We start from the raw sequence: 19,967 nt of genomic DNA, 5'->3' as shown, positions 1-19,967 counted from the left end.
AAGACATTAACACAACAGCATTAGTTAATAATAGAAACAGACTGGAAGTTATCACTCATTCTTTATTGATAGCACATAAAATAACAGACAAGAATGCTTAAACTTAAATACAGAAGAAAATGAACTACTTATTAACGCGATAGTAGACACAGGTAGTTTACCAGTAACTATAGATACAGGCTCTGTATTAACTTTATGGCCGAAGAACGATCTAACGCGAAATTCTAAACTATCATTCTCCACTAATTAGAGGAATTTGTAATGCAATCATTAAGTTAAAGTATACAGCCCTAATTAAATTTAAGAATGGAAAAACTACCTTTTTATAAGTTTAGAATTTTGGAACACGTTAACTTCATGCCATTATTCGGAGAGGCATCTCTAAAATTGACATACAATGTAACACATTGAGAGTATATTGAAAAGTATTGAAACCTTTTCCTGCAGAAGGCACGAGACTTGAAGAATTTTAAAGAAAGTCTTAATTCCATACGGCAGCGCATCTCGGCAGACGTATTTACTACTGGTAAAATTATTATCCCTCCTAAAACGCATATCTTTCCATCTCTTAATATTAAGGAAGAAAAAAAATGATGAATCATTGTCTATTATTTCGTAATTACATGCACTACTTACTGGATGATGATTCGATGAATTGACAAAAATTCTAATGAACAATCTTACTTTATTAGATTCAAATCCATCATCTCGCCATGTATCCTCAGCGAAAAATTCTCCAATAGCTTATGTAGAGGACAATTGACAAAAAATTAGTCTCCGGCCCAAGGAAGATCAGATGATGGAAAACGACGATCAGCAAATGCCATTTATAGCAGAAAAAGTTATTGATAAATTGAAGACAAAAGCTACATTATTCCATATTAAACTTACTGACTCTAGCCTGGATATACCAGAGCACAAACTCTACTGTGCACAACTTATTAAATAAATATAGACTTTAATTCTTCTACTAAAGTCAAAACATTGGTTATTTTAGAGTCTATACTCACAAGATACAATTTGACAAACCGGTCAATTTCCACTAAAAATACTATAGTTTGAATTGATACATAGACATACTACACCTCCTCACTTAGAATTTACAAGGTTTATGAATCAGTGCTGAGACTTGCATTCACTGTCAACCAAACAAGAAAATATTTGGAAAGCTCCAGTACGGACTGCTATACCACTCAATTCAATTATTGCACTTGGCAATTTGACATCTTAGGATCTTTTGCAATGGATGACAAGAGAAAACACATCTCTGCTGAAATACTCACTAGGTTCTGTGCCACCAGGACTACCGGCGGCATTACATCAGAATCCAGTGAGAAATTTCTTGTCGAAGGTATAATATAAAATATGTTCCGGCTCATTTTCGTCAATACATTTAAAGTGATGCAACATTTGACATTCGACCACCTGCAAAAAATCTAATTTTTTCATGAATGGTTATCCTATAGCAGGGTACTTCAAAACCATGATCATTGGATTTTTAAAACATACCGTAGCGACCCTGCACTTGCCGCCCATTTACTTTTTTTCCGATTTGAGGCGTTTACTGATTATTCGATATCTCCACATGAGTTGGTCCTACCAAAATGAAAATTACTGGGCGTCTCCAACTTGTACAGTGCTAAGACTATGTAGTCTTAACATTTTTTTTTTTTTGCCTAAAACCGCTTGAAAGGGATGAAATCAGAGCCTATAGTAGCAACAGTTTTAGACATTGAAGACATGTGTGGGAAGAGGAACAATGCGATGTAGAGGTCTAAATTAGGAAGAATGCGATGTCGAGGACTATGTGTGCGCATAGTCCTGGGTCATACGTTTATATACAAAAATTCGCAGATCTTTAGCTGCTACCAAAGGCCTGAAAAACAATCGTAAATTTGGGGAATTCTGCTAATTCGCCATGATTCACTGTTCTATATCTCCAATGGGCCTGGATAAAAAATTGAAACTTGAGAATACGTTGATGCTAGTGGTCTACTACTTCTACACTTATTTGCATGCATGGAGACCATGCCCGCGACCGATCGGTCTCTTTAATGGACGGGCTCCGTTCTTTCCATCCCGCCCGTAGTTGCTCGATACTGGACACTATTTCTCGTGCAAGTAGTGCGCTGTCAGGATTTGTCCCCTAATCCTGACTCACCTAAGCGATGTAACCACAATTCTCTGAGGGACTGGGACACGCCCACTGCGTGGCCAGACGAAGTCCTGAGTGCCTATTAGTTAACGTACTGGTGGAGGCAGACTGCTAGCGAGCCAGTCCTACCATGTTCTGCAGGCATGGCGCTCGAGCGTTATAAGACGAGCTCACCTCCCGCCCATGCTCATCGTTACCCAGATTCCTGGGATTGACCCGCATGAGCTACCGAATCACACGGTACGACCACAGCCCGGCAGAGTCCAGCCCAAATCATTAGTCCCAGGCAATGCCCCAGGGGGTTTGCTGAATCCCGGTCCTGCCTACTTCTATCGTTCAACTGGGAACTGCCTTTCATGTAGAGCTACCACGCATACGTCGAGATACTCCTATATTTCATCCCGGACCCAATAGTACGTGTTAAGTCACCACTTGAGTTTGGTGCCGGCCCATATTCTGCAGAGTTTCCTCCCTTCCCTAGGATCAGTGCCGTTAAACAGATTCCTGGAATTGGCCCTCCCACACCTTCGTTCGGTCCCCAGCAGGCAGGAATACGACAATGCCCCCCGGTAGGTACAATGCCGCACAATGTAGATCGCTTGCTCAAGGCAGACGTTGTCGTTTGGGAGCGTGTCTCCCCTAGTAGGCCCACCGAAAGAATACGGGGCTACCTACATTTAACGTGTTTGAGTACCACGTACACGTGGCAATGCTACTTGTCCAAGCCCAATGGTACGTATAAAACACCATTACAATTGACACATCCTTTCTCCGTAGGGCCGTTCAAACAATACATAACTACCTCTAATTACGGCACAGGTATACCGTACATTACGAGACCCAATGGCTCATGTAGACAATGACCATCTGGGAGCGGCGGCTCCCCTAGTAGGGTCGTGGCTTCTGCACCCAGAAATGACCTGGAACAAAGGAGGACCCACTTCCTCAGCGCTCCTGAAGTACGAGTGTGCGTTATGATACTAGGTATCCCATCCCAGACGCAAGAGCACCCGCCACATGCTCTTTCAGGGCAGTACCTACATTATCCTTCCGTAAGGCATTGGATCCTCCCACACTTTGGACGCACAAACTACCCACTCTTTCATACGTGTTGAGGTACCACGTAGTCTTTCTCCCGGACCCAAAGTCACGGCGTAGTTGCCCATTTCAGTGGATAGTCGAAGCCTCACCTCCGCTGGTAGAGGCGGCAGTCAAAAACTACCTACCTCACTCAGGACGTGACGAGGTCATACGTACTCTTCCGGATCCAATGGCACGAGTTAGTCGCCCATTTCGGAGGATAGCCGAAGCCTCACCTCCGCTGGTAGGTTGTTGACCCTGCTTGCCTCTCACTGTCGTACGCCAGTTCAAGTACCGGTAGCGAACTTGGCACAAGGTCGCCCTATCTCCCCCTCACAAATTCCGAACCCGGAACCAGATGCGAGCCCTGTAAAACATACGGGGGTCCCTTACCCTTGATCAGCAAATACTATTACACACAACAGGATCGCGTTTTGTGTTTTTGAGCAGAAGGAGATCAAAGTAGAAAGGAACGATGTAATACTCTAGTGGGTGTTTTCTTCACATCTTCAATTACAAATTCGGTGTTGTGAAGTAAAATAAACTAGGATGAACGGTTAGTCCAATCATGGCTCTTAAGCTCGTTTCTTTTTTCTAGTTGTGAATCGCTGTCTTATCACCAACAGCAGCACTGGTGAAGAATGTCGCTATCAGTAGAAGGCGTGAAAAGTCAAAATGTACACTTCACAAAAAGTCCGTAAGTACTCATTGCTCTTGCTGGTTTCTATATCAATGTTATTCAATCCTCTTTATTCTTGTTTTAACTATCAACTCATGCAAGAGACTGTTGTCCTTTCGTTTGATCTACATTCCACAGTCAGTGTTACAATCAGAAATAATTTTAAAGTATCCGCTTTATGAAAAGTGTTATTTGATATTTCAACGCATTCATAATATGCCATTTTACGATCTCGACGAATTTCCATGTATTTAATTTTCTCTGCATTTACTTCTAAACCCATCTTCCTGAAAATGTTTAATAAGACCTCTGGATTTATTTTTATTGTTCTCCTGTCATATTCTATTTAATTTACAATCTCAGCATACGTCATGACCTGGTGAATACAATTCAACTCTAGCATTACTTATCAACACGCTTCTTTATAGAACTAAGTATCAACACGCTTCTTTATAGAACTAAGTAAATGTAGTCACTTTTCACTACTACTAATAAGATATTAACAAACACATACTTACCATTAAAAGCACTAAAACGGATACTTCATTTCCAATTATAATTTCCTTCCAAGCTTCATACTGCCCAATCCAACGAACAAAACTACAATCCTCGCATTTTTTTCTTTCCACATGAAGTCAACAATCTAAATATGTACAGAAACATCACCTATTTACTTCCTTGATGACTTACATGATTTTCCAAGACGCCATGCTCTATATATACGTAATGTTCAGAAAATCAGGCCATGTGTTACATATTTCTTTCTTCCAGTATGAATTGCGAATCAAAAAGTGTACACTCGTCCAAAAGTTGATATTTCTACGCAATTCTATTACATACATTTCATAGTAACAACAACACTGATGTGTGATCACCACCGACAAACACTTTGTTACTGTCCGTTTGATTAGTGTATTTATGTTAATTATATACGCTAAAGCTGAAAATGTCTCCCTTGAAATGAGTTACAGATCCTTCCTTAGTCAGGGGACTCACATTTTCCTGTTATAAACATCCTTTCTTATACAGTGTTAGTGTTTATCAGTGTGTGCATCTAAAGTGCGTAAGTGGATTGATACCTCATCACCAGTGCCAATATTCAAAAATGATCCTCTAGCTTATTTTCTAAATTGGCATGAGGTTAATAATCTTCAATTGGTCTAGGTTGGTAAACTCCAACACGGGCTTATATTTGGTAAACAACATCATACGCTTTTCTTCTACGACTACTACAAGAAACTACGACTACTACGATGACAGACATCATCGTCATCATCAAGTCAGATGGCAGAAGAGGAACACTAACGTCATCGCTGCCAGGAGAAAGTATTAAACTGTGTGTAATGTCTCACTCGACATCAGTTTCGTCTATTCAATTTCCCTCTGGAGCTCTGAGAGCTCTAACACAACCCATTCTCTTATCTTCCCCGGAACTCTGATGTAAGCCTATCTCGCCTACCTAGCTTCTCTGGACTTTTGTGAGAACTCAACCATTCTTTTAGCATGCTAGAAGCTCTGAGACAATTGTAACCGCAACAACCTAGCATGGTTGGGGCTCTGTTATTTTCCTGCCAGTCTAGCTTGCTTAGATCGCTGCAGACACCAACATCTCTTTGCTTGGATGGAACACTAAGAATTCGTTCACACTTCCACTCATCACTTCCGAGCTCTATTGGAATACCTCCCGTGGCTGCCTGACCTTGATACACTTGTTTTACCCAAACTGCTTAGTGAACTTTCTATTGGTCTTCGACCACACTTATAATGACTTTGTGCTATATTGTATATAACAGGAATTTTATAATAAAAAGGTTCTGGAAGAAAACTGAAATATTTTATTATATTACTCTACCTTCTAACTTATCAAGGTATTCGGTTCAATATCATTATCATTGATATGGGAAGTTAAAATAGGCAGAAAATAATGTTATCATGTTGAATAAGGAACTCACATGCACATTATTGACTGTGCAATTCGGTAGCACCAAATGGTCGACATATCAATAGGATGGCATTGTCATTAGATTAAATGGAGGAACAACGAACGAAAAAGAGCGCCACTACGAGAAGAAATGGCTCCTAAAGACTACATATTGATACGTGCCAAACTTTTAAGAATCGTGCGCCTTAACATGTGATTATAAGAAATTGATTGCATCTTTGAGAAGGATCAGATGTTTACTGAGGATAAACTTCTCGCAGTGGTTCATTTTCTACAATTCTGGCTCTTATAACATTGAAACTATCCATATATGTTGTTGAAGGATCGGAAATCAACCCCTTTTTGTATTTTAATAATTAGTGGAATTTTATATGAGAGGTTACAACTGTCTCTGGCGAAGTGGTGAGCATATGGAAAATATAGGTCAGGCTGGTTCCCGAATTCCTGAATGCTCAAGACCCTTGGCAGCTAAGTCAAATTGAGATTATATGACACTTTTCCGCATTGCACATCTTTGAACACATAGTATCCTGAAGCACCCCATCATATTTTATTTATTTCTGTTGAATAACATTTGCTGGAAGAATGCCTACGAGACGGGTGCTTGTAAATACACCATTGTTTTATAATGAAGGAAGAACCAGGTTTATTAAAGATAAGCGAGTCAGGATGAGATTTACATCCATCAACTTAACCCTGAGACAAAATAGGCTTCAAAGCAGTGGAAACTCTTTGTTCGGTTTACTGCCTGAGTATTTTATGTGGTGCCGATGGGGGTGAGCCGATTGACGGGACTATGGAACTCTGGGGACATTCTTGTAGCTGGCTATCTGCCAGGAGTAACTATGGTGACCAGATTGGAGTAATTGGGAAGTTTCAAGGCGCTTGAATGGAAAGCAAGTGAGGTTAGCGTACAAAGTTGTCTGAAATCGTTCTGATAAATTCAAACTACAGAGAGGCCAGAAGTTTCTTTATATTCGTTTTAGTCAAGTTTCTTCTGGTCTGCATAATTCTCATATAAATGTTTTATCTAGATACTTACACAACTGCAGTTATGTTCAATAAAGCAACCATATGTCTATAGTCATACTGTTTCGTACAACTCTTCTTTCTTTTTTTTCTAACTACAAGTAAAATAAAATAATGATGTTAACACGTAAAAGGTATTCCCGGTAACATTTAGCGTATAAGTATATAAAAAAATATTATAACTAAGATCCTTTATATACACATTTTTATATTCATTGTCTTACTTTTATTTATAATTTATTTTTCCACATATATATTCATATTTTATATAGAGGACTATAGCATAATCTCTGAAACTTTGTATACAACAAACAGACAGGGTGAAGTTGTAAACGGCACGTACTGTCTCATAGGTATACTCTTAGTGAAATACGGAATATCAATAATTCCTTATTTGATTTTAGGAACATTCAAAATATCTAACATCAAGGAGATGTAAACGCAACTTTGACTGTCATAAAAGACTCAATAATAAAATCCCTGCAAACCTTTATTTTTCTAATGATTAAGCCGAACGGAGTTTCCTGTTTGTCTAAAGATAAGTTTAGATCTAATCATGACACACAGTATTAGAGGATCGTTGGGCAGACCAAAAAGACATCCTTAACATGAAACTCCAAAGAAGAAAAATTTTCACTTACCAGATTTAGTGCTTTGAAAAATGTAGGGATCTTGGATATGAAGCGGTATAACTCTAATATTTTTTTCTTTTCGAGAAAACTTTGAAATTCAATATCTCATGAAAAGTTCATATTTATTTTGTAGTTACAACCAGAAACATAATTATGAAATCTCTTTTTCAATGCTAATTGTGAATAAAATTCCTGTAATATTCTCTTCAGGCGATTTATTTAATATTTTGAAGCTCAAAATTCTCTACCGGGAAATTTCTGTTTTGAGGTTCTATTTATTCCTCAAAACTTGCATTTCAAGCGTTCTATTTATTTTTGTTTACCAGCTAAAAAGGAGGAATTACGTTGAGAAATAATAACATAGTATTCATGTGTGGCTTTTTTCATTTTTGGTTAGGAAATAGATACATAACCACAAAAACAGTAAAGCAAAAGTCTTGGAAGTTTGGAACAAGCAAAATCATCCGCTACAGGGATTCAAACTAGGGATGAGACATTGAGTACCAAGACCAAAAACCAGTTTAAACGTATGACTTTCCCAGGAACTGTAGTTATCTGTGAGTCATGTCTATAAAAGAAGCTTCTTAGTAACCCTCTTTGTTGTTTAAGATTTTTACTTTTATTTTGGTTTTGATCGAAAAACACTTTATTTCTAAAAAAAATCACAACATAAATTTCTGCAACGACCAACTAACTACTTTGTTCTCCAACTACCAACTACCAGTAATAACATTGGAATTAAATGCTTCGAACAGTGAATCAGTAGCTACCGTTAGAAATTTCATTATCAACTTTCCCTCGGTTCACTATTCCAATATATCCCTTTTAAGAAACTTATATAAATTAACGCGGAATTTGAAATTTGCTGGTATGTTCACAAATCCATCCATCTCTAAATGCGCTGTTGGCTTCATTGTTTACAATTAGAATACATTAACACTCACACTGATACCAACAATTTATTTCAAATTGTATAACTAACACGAAGTGAAAAAATAAGTAGTAAATGAAATATGTAACTTTTGCAAAGCATGAAACATAGTACTGCATTCCTTAAAGTAATGAAATATTTCTGTTTTTCCTGTATCATTACGCAAACAGGAGGAATGTGTTGCCGTACTGGAAGATTTCTAACATCTTTTTAGCATATGAATATAAATTTGATCTCAAGCGTTATGGGATACATAGTTGATAGATTTCCGCACCTCAGTGTTCTTTCGCATAAAGAGTATGCTACACTACCAGACAATGTAGTGTTTTCAACTTCCCCAGCTTTTCCAATATACTCGATTTTTCAATATTAGTAGTGACATGACACTACAGTTTCTGTGTGTTCAGGATTGTATTAGAAATTTAAACGGACTCTAATTAAGCTACATAACCTAAAACAGATACCAATATCAAATAACAGATTTAAGATATCAGTTGTGTATATAAAATACTCTATTACATTCTTTCAATATTAATTAGGGTTTTACTATATATCAGAATAAGTAAAATTACGTAAATACCTGGAGTTGTACTCTTTGCTGCATCATAGAAGAAATCGTTATAATATCTTTGAGGGTAATATTGGCGGTAATAAGCACGTGATGAAGGATGCGATAACAATACGCCACGGTCAGCTTCTACTTGAAATGAATAGTAGTAAAATACCTACAAAATAGGCAAATGCTTTATTACCTAATAGTAGACTAACATAATGTAAAATGAATAGCATGTGAATGGAGAAAACATTTTATAATACTAAATAGTTAAAGATGTAATATGTTATAATATAGGATAGTTGCCAATGATAGTTCTTGAACACCGATCAGTTTTAACCTTGTCGCTTGTTTTGTCAGTTGGTTTAAAGAAACCAGAAAGTTTTCGGCGTATATCCGACTGAAAATAATATCACTTTGATAAAAAATAATGTATAGTATTTTAGCATATTTTAGAACACACTATAGGTGAATTATTTTTGCGTTATTCATATTGAGTAGAAATGAATTACACATTTTCTAGACAAGAGTTTCCCACTATTTGTACTTTCTTAAACTGCTGTCAACACCATAATCGTTAGCTACTTTCTTTAACATATAACACTTAAAATGGGAAATTGGTTCAAATTGGTCATGAATTGTCGCTTACGTGTCTCGATTAAGTGAAAGATTATGTAAGATTTGTGGTAGTTTGTAATTCAAAAAACTTCTTTCAAAGTTTACCAACATTCGAAAGCGAGAAAATAGGAAATACTCGAGATGAATAATAGAACTTATGGGGAAGAAAGTTCAACATATATGGATTATCCAAAAAATCATTTAAAATTATCGCGCGCAAGAAAGTATTCTAAGAATGAGAAGAACTTCGTAGACGTCATGATATAAGTGTATACCGAGAGAATGTGGTAAAATATTTAATCTCATTTAAATCAGTGTGTTTAAGTTACAATGGAAAATCACTAGCGCATATGTGGAAACCACCCTTCCCCCATAAAAGTGACATAGCAGTTCAAAAATGAGTGTCTATATAAGTGTTCCTTAAAGAAATGCTTCTCGAATGATAAGGTTTCTTGTAAATATGATAAAAGAGATAGTTGTAAGAGTAATTTACTTTACAGTAGCGTACAGTGTTTGGAATTAATAAATAGCGTAGGATTCAGCTTACTACGACCCAACCAATATAGTAGATAATACTGTTTGCGGCTTTTCGGTCAATTTACTTTAGTCATGCATTGTACTCTGTTTCATTGTATCGTGCAATGTTGTGTCTGAAGGAAACCTGAAGATGCTGAACGCTTCTGTTGGCGCCAGCAAAGTGCTTTTGTTCTCTGAGAATAGACAGTTACTTAAACCATTTGTAATTTCACGCAAATTTCTAATGGCAACATGGAACTGTCAAGGAGAATCAACAGAAAGATAACGACATAACGTTCAGCAAGGTTGCTCCACTTGCCTCTTTTGTGCTTTAGACAGAAGAGATAAAGTAAAATCCAAGACCTTCAGTATTTAACAACCACTTCTCCCAATACTGTCAATATTTAAAATCAATTACAAAAAGCATGACTGGCCTGATGTTAATTTATTGTTGTTTATTTTCTAAGATCAATGACATAGTATCAAATTATTAATTTTCGTTGTCTGAAAACTTCGATGTTTATGATAGGGTAGATTTTCAAAAGGGATAAAGGTACTATGCTTATGAAAGGTATTAAAACAGACAGAGAACACAGATTTCTAGTGTTCGTGGAATAATTTTGTAGAAGTAAAGATAACTAAATTCAAGAAATTGCTCACAGGATGTTCTAACTACCACATATAGGAATAGGTCCGGATGTAGGGGGTGAGCCGGTGCACATGCACACCTCTTCGTTGTAAATATACACTATCTAAAATGAGAAGCTAGTAGTTAAAATAGCAACACTTTCAGAAAATTTCCGCAGTTATGTTTCCGTGTAGGGCTTGAAAGAAAACGAACTTTTACAAAAGCAGTAGTTTTTGTTTTTCTGAAGGTTGAAGGAAAAATATTCATGAAATAAAGCAATATAACATTTGTCAAGTAGGGAAGAAAACAGACGCCAGTAGAGTACAACATATATGTCCTCAGGACTTCCTCTTTGATAAGACTTTAATTCCCATATTAAAACCTATAGTATACAGTGGAAATTATCACTGTGTGTTCCCTTGAATAGCACTGGGGGAGATTAGACCCGGAAGTGATAAAAATTATCAAGAATGATTAATTTTGTGAGTCGATAATTTTTAATTGGAGCGGAAGAAAGTTTGATACTTTGAAAAATCTTTTATGATAATTTTAATTAGAGCGGAAGAGGCTGTGATATGATTTCTTTTCTCCCCTTTTGTAGCGGAAACTGAATCTAAGATATGAATAAAGTCACGTATAATTTGTTAGTTAGGGGAAAGCAATATATGCTCTGAGTCACGTAACTTGTGTGTTTGATTAGAATATCAAAGGAAGTAATGATACGTGTATCATCTTGTTTTAATTGGAGCAGACTTCCTGAAAAATGTGGATTTGATAGTGAGAAATAGAATGATCTCCCTCCTTTTGCGTGGGCAAAAGGGAAGTTTTGGATAATAAGCATAGAGATATTGATTTCGTTTGCATGGACGTGGGATGAGATATGTGGGGGGAAGAAAAATCCCTCCTCCTTTTGTGGATAAGAAGCAAAAACTGATTTATAAATAAAGTCTATTGTCTTACACGTTTTTAATGTTGTGCTTTTAAGTGCTAAGTTGTTTGTAGATGGTGTAATTTGATTGGAACGGTTGGATTTATTATTGAAGGTAAGGAATTTTATTTATTTATATGAATTGAATATTAAAAATATAAGATGAGATAAATGCCCTGTTATTAGATATATATATATAATTGTAGAATAGCGTCCCTTATTGGTACCGAAGCTATATTGTTGTATATGCTTACAAAACTTGGCTTGTAATGTTTATATTAACAATTTGAAAGACATAAGATGCCGCCGGGAATGGAACCCGGCTTTGCCACGGCAAAGACGCGTATGCTAGCCACCACCGGGAATGGAACCCGGCTTTGCCATGGCAAAGATGCGTACGGTAACCGCTGCGGGGAATGGAACCCGGCTTTGCCACGGTAAAGATGCGTACGCTAGCCACAACGCATGTTTATTTTGGTGCTGGGGTTTGAAGCCAAGCGCTTTAAACTTAGTTTATATAGGATGTTTCATTTGAAAAAGAAAAGAAATGAATTTTATTTTCTTATTTGTTTTAAAACAGAATTACAAAAATAATGAACAGACTTTGCTTGATTTTAAAATGGCTGAAGTCTTGTTAACTATCAGTAGCTGTTGAATGACAGGAGGCGGGACTGAAAACAGTGGTATCTTGCAGAGGTCTTGAAAATTGACAGGAGGCGGAGTTGAAGACATTGCTATCTTACAGAAGGTGTTGAAAACATTGACAGAAGGGTTGACTTTAATGGGTGGAGCGGCGATTAAGATAGCTTGGCCATTGTTGGTTTTCCACCATTTTGTTTTTCTTTTAGCAGAGTAATTATAACAAGCAATGGCGAACATAAAGATTTTTTTGTTTTTGAATGAATAAATGGTGTATAAATACACAAGTTTTAAATGACATTGCCTTATTTAAATATGTAGGGAAAAAAGAGACTGTTTTGGCATACAAAGTATGGTACATTTGCGAAATGTGAGTTTTGAGTTTAACGGGAGACGTATGATTAAAGTAACTGAAAGATGATGGGCGGAATGAATATGTGGGAGGAGAAGGGGAATATTTAGAGAACTATGTAACGTTTTTATTGTGTTTAAGTTTTACGTTTTATGGTTATGCCGGTGAGGTAAAAGGAGACGCTAATTTTTGCAGTAATGGTTTTATGAAACTTGTAAAGAAAGGTATATAGAAAGTGGAAGGAAACGGAAGAACCCGAGGAAATTGCACGCATACGGTGTTTGTTTGCCACAATTTATAAAAAAAATAAATCCAAACTTAATGTTTGTCATGAAAAATGTTGAAATAATTGGGGAACCCCAAGCACCAGAGATGAATGCTTTAGCACTGAATTATTGCAGAGAATGATGAAATTTAAGTTAGTATATTGTTGTGTTGGTCCGAGCTTATGAATAGTAAGAACATAAGAATGCATTTATATATTGTGAATGGAATAAAACAAGAAACAGTTTACTTACCTAATGTTCATATGGCAGATCACATTGTTGGCTTAACACACTTTACGTTACGGTAACTGATACTAATGTATAGTAGAAACTGTACATGTTTTGAATGAAAGAACATAGGAATTTACTTGATTTATAGTAGACTGATTTTATATGTATGCGGAATATACTTTTGTGAACGATTTTGTGTACGGAACTTCATTTGTTTTGCGTGACCACCATTTTTGTGACGAAGTATATGCGACCCGCCTATTTTGCGATGCGGTGCGATGAAAAACGCGGGCATTGCGTATATGGTTTTCACGGTAGCGTATTATGGTGAAGCGTGCGTAAGAGATATTTGTGGAAATGGCCGCCTATGGCATGCAAAGCCGCAAATTGCCAAGTTTTATGTACAGTAAATATTAATGGCAATAAATGATTATGACATTGTGAAAAGTATACTATACTGCGTATAGGAGCATAATGAGTAGTATTGGTAGTGAGTAATAGCGACATGAAGTGATGATGTATATAGTGTATGGAAAACGGAAAATACATGTATAATGGATTAGTTAACGTGTTGGGTGACAGCGGTATTAATTGATGATGTATATAGCGTACGGAAGGGCAAAAATAGATGGATAGGAATTAGTACATGAAATGGGTGACAACAGCATGAACGGATGGCGTATATAGCGTACTAAAATGCAAAATAGATGCATGGCATTTAGTAAATATGATGGTTGAGAATGGCATTAAGGGATGGTCTATATAATCATACTTATGGATATGTAACTTAGTTGTATAGCGGGTGAGAGCGACATGAAGTGTTGCCATATATAATATTACGTGTGAACGCACAGCGGCGGTATGAAAGATACAGCATTAGCTGAAAGCCCCTAAAGTTGTAGAAAATAGACGCAAAGCGCGTACTAAATGGAATAGCTTCCACATTGTTGATGTTAGCGACTGCTATCGTGTACATAGTATACATTAGATTGTATGGATGTGGAAAATAGACGCAGAGCGCGTAGTATATGCAGTAGATGGCACATTAGATGATATGAATGCAGAAAATAGATGCAGAGCGCGTTTTGTGGGCATACTAATTTTATGTTATTTTTTTTCTTTTTTAGGAAGAGTATTTTTTGCTTAGTGGAACAAAACTGGAAATTTGTAAAACGTAGGTACATATATATATTGTTAACTTAGGGGTAAAGTTTTGTATTTTGAATGGGAAGAAAAAAGCAGAGGGGGAGTGACAAATGGTTTGGGTTTTGACCTGCATTGTACAAGTATTAATTTATAATAGAAAAGGAGGGAGCTGGTAGCAAACTTGTTTGCTATTGTGTTAATTAGTTTAGAAACTTAAAGGTATGGAAAAGTAGAAAACAGCATTGAAACCCACCCATTGGGGGGAACTTATATTTGCATACAATTAAGAAAGGGATGCTAATTGTTATTTTTCGTAACTTAGATAAAGTAAATATTTTTTGTAAAATATGAGCAATGTAATAGAACACTAATTAAATATTACAGGAATAGAATAATAAGCGCTATTATTCTATTGGAGAAACGTATTGATTGGAAAAGAAACACAAAACTCTATTGTGTAAAATTAGATTTAATACAATTGCGTTTAATATAGCGCTGTTACTTTGAAGTTTGAGTATCCTATTAAAATTGTTTGGAAGTTTCATGTGTTTATTTGATGTAGCGAGTTGATTTACGAAGGGGAACATATAAATTATATTTATTATTGAGTATATGATATAATGACTTGTGTGGGGGTAACACTAGTGTAATATCCTAATAGTAATTGTATATTTTAAACTAATTATGGATTTAGTAGTTAATAAAAATATCATCTGTTCATTTAAAACCTACTTAGGCAATATATAGGAGGAAGGTAATACTGAATTAATAATTATTATTATTTCTTGCTAATGTTTGTATATACATTAGCAGTTTAATGCTTTTCTTTTAAAAAGGACCCTTGGAAATAACAGAAAAAGGGAAATATACCTTACCTAATTTGTTTTGACTAATTATAAGTAAGCCTCACACTAAGTTATATAACGTCCGGACATGAGAATAGCGCTGCGTTGTGGGTGGGAAGGGGAATGGCTTGTTTTTTACAAGTTAATTTTGAGGGTAGGCTAAAGCAAATAGTTTTTTAGCTTTGCCTTTGAATAAAGTGGAAGGAAACCCACGCACACACTGTTTGTATACCTATTAAAAAATGAACTAGGGACTTATGCATTAGAGCAAAAGAAATAGTAATTTTACGTAGAAATAATGTATTATTGTGAATTATTTTTACTGTATAGTACTTAATTAGTATGGAATTTAGGATTTATATTTGGTCGCGCTTTAGATAGGACCACTATTTATTTACGTAATGTGAACGAAGAAAAGTTTACGTAGGGAAATGAACTTAAAATTCTTAGCACCAATTTTAGGAAATTTTTTGGTATGAGAAATAGATGCACTAACTTTGAAGTGTTGTGTTTTAAATGGAGATGTTTAAATAAATAAATATGTGGAAGTTGAGAGAGACTGCATGCCATTTTTATAATAATAAAAGTGGAGAAACTTAAGAGAAAACTGCTAAATTGGAAAATATAATTTAGTTTAGTAATGCAAGACGGTAAATGGAATGATAGTAGGCAAAGGGAATTGGGTAAAGCCATATAAATTAGTATGTAGAGTTTTTTCAATTATGGATACTAAGTTAGGTTAAAATGAACGAAGAGCGGGACTTGGAATATTTTGGCTTTTACCTAGTGTTGATGAGAAAACCCTCATTTAGGGCGGGTGGTTTGCAAAAAAGTTTTTTAACCCTTTCAGACCTGATTTTTTGTTTACTCTCCGGTGTTATTGTTATTTTGAATTATTATTCTTTATGACTTAACAAATGAAATACAACCGCCAATTCGTTTGCGGATGTCATATTTAGAGAATTATGGACGAAACATTTTGCGTGCATTAGGGCTGAAATACGTATGTAAAATAAAAATGGGATTAATCGAACACATCATTGTGATCTATATAGTTTAGAAACTCAAAATACATCACTAAAACAAAAGGATAATTTATTGCAAATAGCTGGTTTCGCCAAGAATAAAACAGCCTACGTGGGTGAGCTTTGTCCATTGTGACAGCTCCTGCAAGTAGTCTACAAGAAATGTGCATTGCTTCCTGACAACAGACTAAAACACCACAGAAATAGTGGAAAGTGATTTAGAAAAGTTCAAAGAATTCTGACATAAAAACCCAGCCATTTAGAATCATCCAGAGTAATTATATTAAGCTTAAAACTTAATGTACACAAATGTGACCACCAGGTCTGAAAGGGTTAAATGTTTTAAGCGCACCGGGAGTTGAATGAAAGACCGCATACACTAAAGGCAATAGCGCTACACGGAGTTGAACATAAATGAAGGAAGGTGCTGCCGGCTAAAATACTTTAATCGTAATAATAATAATAATAATAATAATAATAATAATAATAATAATAATAATAATAATAATAATAATCTTGAAATTGTCCTAATTTTTATAAAAAGAAAATCCACAAGTTGTTTACGGCACAAAGTGGGTTGCCATTCATGTGTTACGTTGATTTATCATTTAGAAATATCAGTAAATTTACAGAGAAGGTAGCAACATATAAAAATAAACGAACAAGGTTAGAAAACAGTAGTACTTTTACGTAATGCGCTTATGGCGCTTTTGACCGACCTCGAGGAGTTGTGCATGGTTGATACAAAGCAATTAGTGAACAAAAGCTTTATTGCGCGCACCTGAAGGAAAACAATAAGATTATATATGTAAGGGACAAGTTGATAGAAAGGTATAGAAGGTAGATGTTTGCAGTAATCAGTAATGTATGCAACATAGCACGGACCGTGAAACCAACTATGAAGTGGGGTAGACGTAAAATTGAAATGACCACCGGGAATCGAACTCGGGTGTTAGAAAATATTATATACACTTGCAATATTTAGTGGAACGGTATTTTGCTTAAAACTATTGCTTATTTATTAGAGGAATACCATTAGTAACAATAAGAGAAAAAGGAGAAGTTAACTTTTTTTTCTGCTAAGCGGAAAGTGAATTTGACTCTTTTATTTTTATTAGTTAGGCATGAGAATATACGTTACATTGAGTACCTAATTTATTAGTTTTATAGATTTGAAAATATTTGTTAATTATAATATCTGTATGTTTTGTTTTTATAGGATGGCAGAGGGAAAACCAACATCATCTTTGGACATTATATCTTCCTTTGAAGAATTGGATTGTCTTTTATTACAAGTTTCGAATGAAAAAAGAAAAAATATAAAAAGAAGGGAAAAAGAAGAGGAAGAAATCAACAGAAGAAGAAAAACAGAAGATAAGGATAAAGAAGAAGAAGAGAAATTGTGGGCGCTCTTCCCATTAGAAAATAAAGTAGCAATGAAATTACTTATTATTGGGAAAAGAATAGATTAAAAAAGAAAACTTAAATCATGTAAAAAAGAAAGAACACCACAAAAGGAGATTAAAAATAATAAAAAGAAAAAAAAGAAAATCTTCGAATATGGCTTTAGTTATAATTTAGTGTTTTATTTTATAATTATTCCTTGTTCTTTCGATTAGTATTGGATATTTGTTGCTGACCGTAAAGATTTCTTGTTGTGTTTGACAATGGTTTCTCATTTTTTAACTTTAAAGGTGTTTGTGATTTTCAAAGCACATTTGAAGGGTGACCCATAGCGATTATTTTTCCCTCTTTGTGATTGTTTGCTCGTTGTTTTTAAAAAGACAACTATAAGGCTGTGACATTGGATTTTGTAGCACCTAAGGTATTGTATTCAAATGGTTTAGAAAAATGAAAAGTAAAATAATGATCTAAATTTGGGCGTTCTAGGAAACATCTGGTTTAACTTGAATATTTCTTTTAGGTGACTGCATACTTTTACCTGATTTTTTCCAAGAGTTGTGGGATTGAAACGAATTTGACATTGGTTTTACATTAAAAGTATTCTAATCTTATTATTACTTTTGAAATATAAGTTACAAGAATTGTGTTGTTAGGTTTTTACTAAAATAATATCTTAGCAAAATTTCTGACATGATTTCACTACAATTTTGACAGTATTTCAGTGTAATTTTTGACAGGATTTCAGCGTAGCTTTTGACAGGGTTTCAGTGTAATTTTTGACAGGATTTCAGCGTAACGTTTGACAGGGTTTCAGTGTAACTTTTGACAGGGTTTCAATATAATTTTTGACAGGGTTTCAGTGTAATTTTTGACAGGGTTTCAGTGTAATTTTTGATGGGGTTTCACTGTAATTTTAAAGATTCATGCAAACGAATGAATGATGATCATGTGATTGAAGAATCAGTGAAACTTGTGAGTAAATTACTTTAAATTATTTTGTTCTTTATGAAAGAACGGCTGAATCTATTTATTTGAATAAATTTTGGTGTAAAGAAGAATGAGGATTTCTGAAACAAACTAAAATCTGTTAATGATAAAATTTTTAAAATCTCAACAATAACTTGAGAAGCTTTCACAGGTTGCGCAAATGTATATTACAGATAAACAGTTTGGATGAGGTGAGAACTAGTTAGGATTTAGATTATGTCTATTTAAACTGTTACGTTTGAGGGATGACGTTTTTTGATGAGTCCGGGGAAATGGAAGGGACGTACACATTATGTATTGTCTCGACATTTGCCTGAGCACGGAAAACTGTATTTAAGTTAGATAGCGTGAAAAAGCTGATCTAATTTTTATGACCACCGGGAATGGAAACCGCTTGCAGCATAGCGACAACGTTAGCAAGTACATTACGCGGAACCACTGTAGTACTTGTTAAACATATATTTGGATCAAAATGGAAAATGGCGGAATTATGTAGCGGTAGGATGGAAATAATTTTCAAATTTTTAACGAGTAAAAGAGAAAATATAGCCGGAAATGGGAGGACAATATTAAGATGGATGTCGTAGTACAAAGTAGATGCAATTGGCTAAGGATAGATGTGAATAGAGAGCTTTCTTGTGAACCTCAGGTTCCATAAGAAATAAGGTTACTTAGTTAGTTTAATTAGATTAGCAATTCACTATTTAAGACAAATTATTGGTAATGAAAAATAAGTAAAGAGGAAAATCAACGGACATATTAATTATTGGTAAAATTATCTATAAAATTGAAATCACATTGGAAGAAATCACTAAGTAATTGCCGTGGAAATTAAATGAGGGATCCCCAAATAGCAGAAATATCCACTTTATTAATTATTTAGTGCACCCCTGCATTAATGAAATAATAATTTAAAGATATGTGATTAGCAAATTAAAGTCTTAATAGTAATGAACAGAATAAGTAATACAAATGTAGGAAAAGTGCACGGTTTTAAATGTTAACTAACAAAGCAGAGAATTTTGGTTACTAACCGATTGAAAATCTCTTGTTAAGAAATTTCAGGCTTAAAATTATGCGTTTTTTCCCCTAAAATATGTACGCTTACTTTGAGGGAAAGAAACAAGGAACTATATAATATATATGGTTTAGTAATCAATTTTAGGGTCTAGGAGGCTCAGGTGAGCAGGTCATGTACATAGGATGAAATGATTTTAAATGAAAACAACTATTAGGAAGACCTAGGCGCAAACGGTTGAATCTCGCAGAGATTGGAATACAAGTGTTACCTAAAATCCAGAGCGAGTAAAGACATGTTCCAACCATTCATTCATAAGGTATTTTACATCTAGAAAATTACTGTTGGAATAATATGTGATAC

The 19,967-nt window shown here is 35.2% G+C and overlaps 1 protein-coding gene across 2 annotated transcripts in view; it reads right to left on the bottom strand.

Annotated features, from left to right (window-relative positions):
* LOC145694232 (uncharacterized) overlaps positions 1-19,967 on the bottom strand; it is a 331,455-nt gene that overhangs the window by 167,179 nt on the left and 144,309 nt on the right. For both annotated transcript variants that reach the window (XM_081770334.1, XM_081770336.1), the window contains exon 3: positions 9,029-9,173. In XM_081770334.1, the coding sequence (XP_081626460.1) occupies positions 9,029-9,173 (145 nt within the window). The remainder of the gene's footprint in view (positions 1-9,028; positions 9,174-19,967) is intronic.

The sequence above is a fragment of the Thermobia domestica genome, chromosome 9 (assembly GCF_964235325.1).
Source record: "Thermobia domestica chromosome 9, izTheDome1.hap1.1, whole genome shotgun sequence".
Classification (NCBI taxonomy): domain Eukaryota; kingdom Metazoa; phylum Arthropoda; class Insecta; order Zygentoma; family Lepismatidae; genus Thermobia; species Thermobia domestica.
Note: the sequence above shows the minus strand (reverse complement) of the source record. Positions and strands in the feature narration are given on the sequence as shown.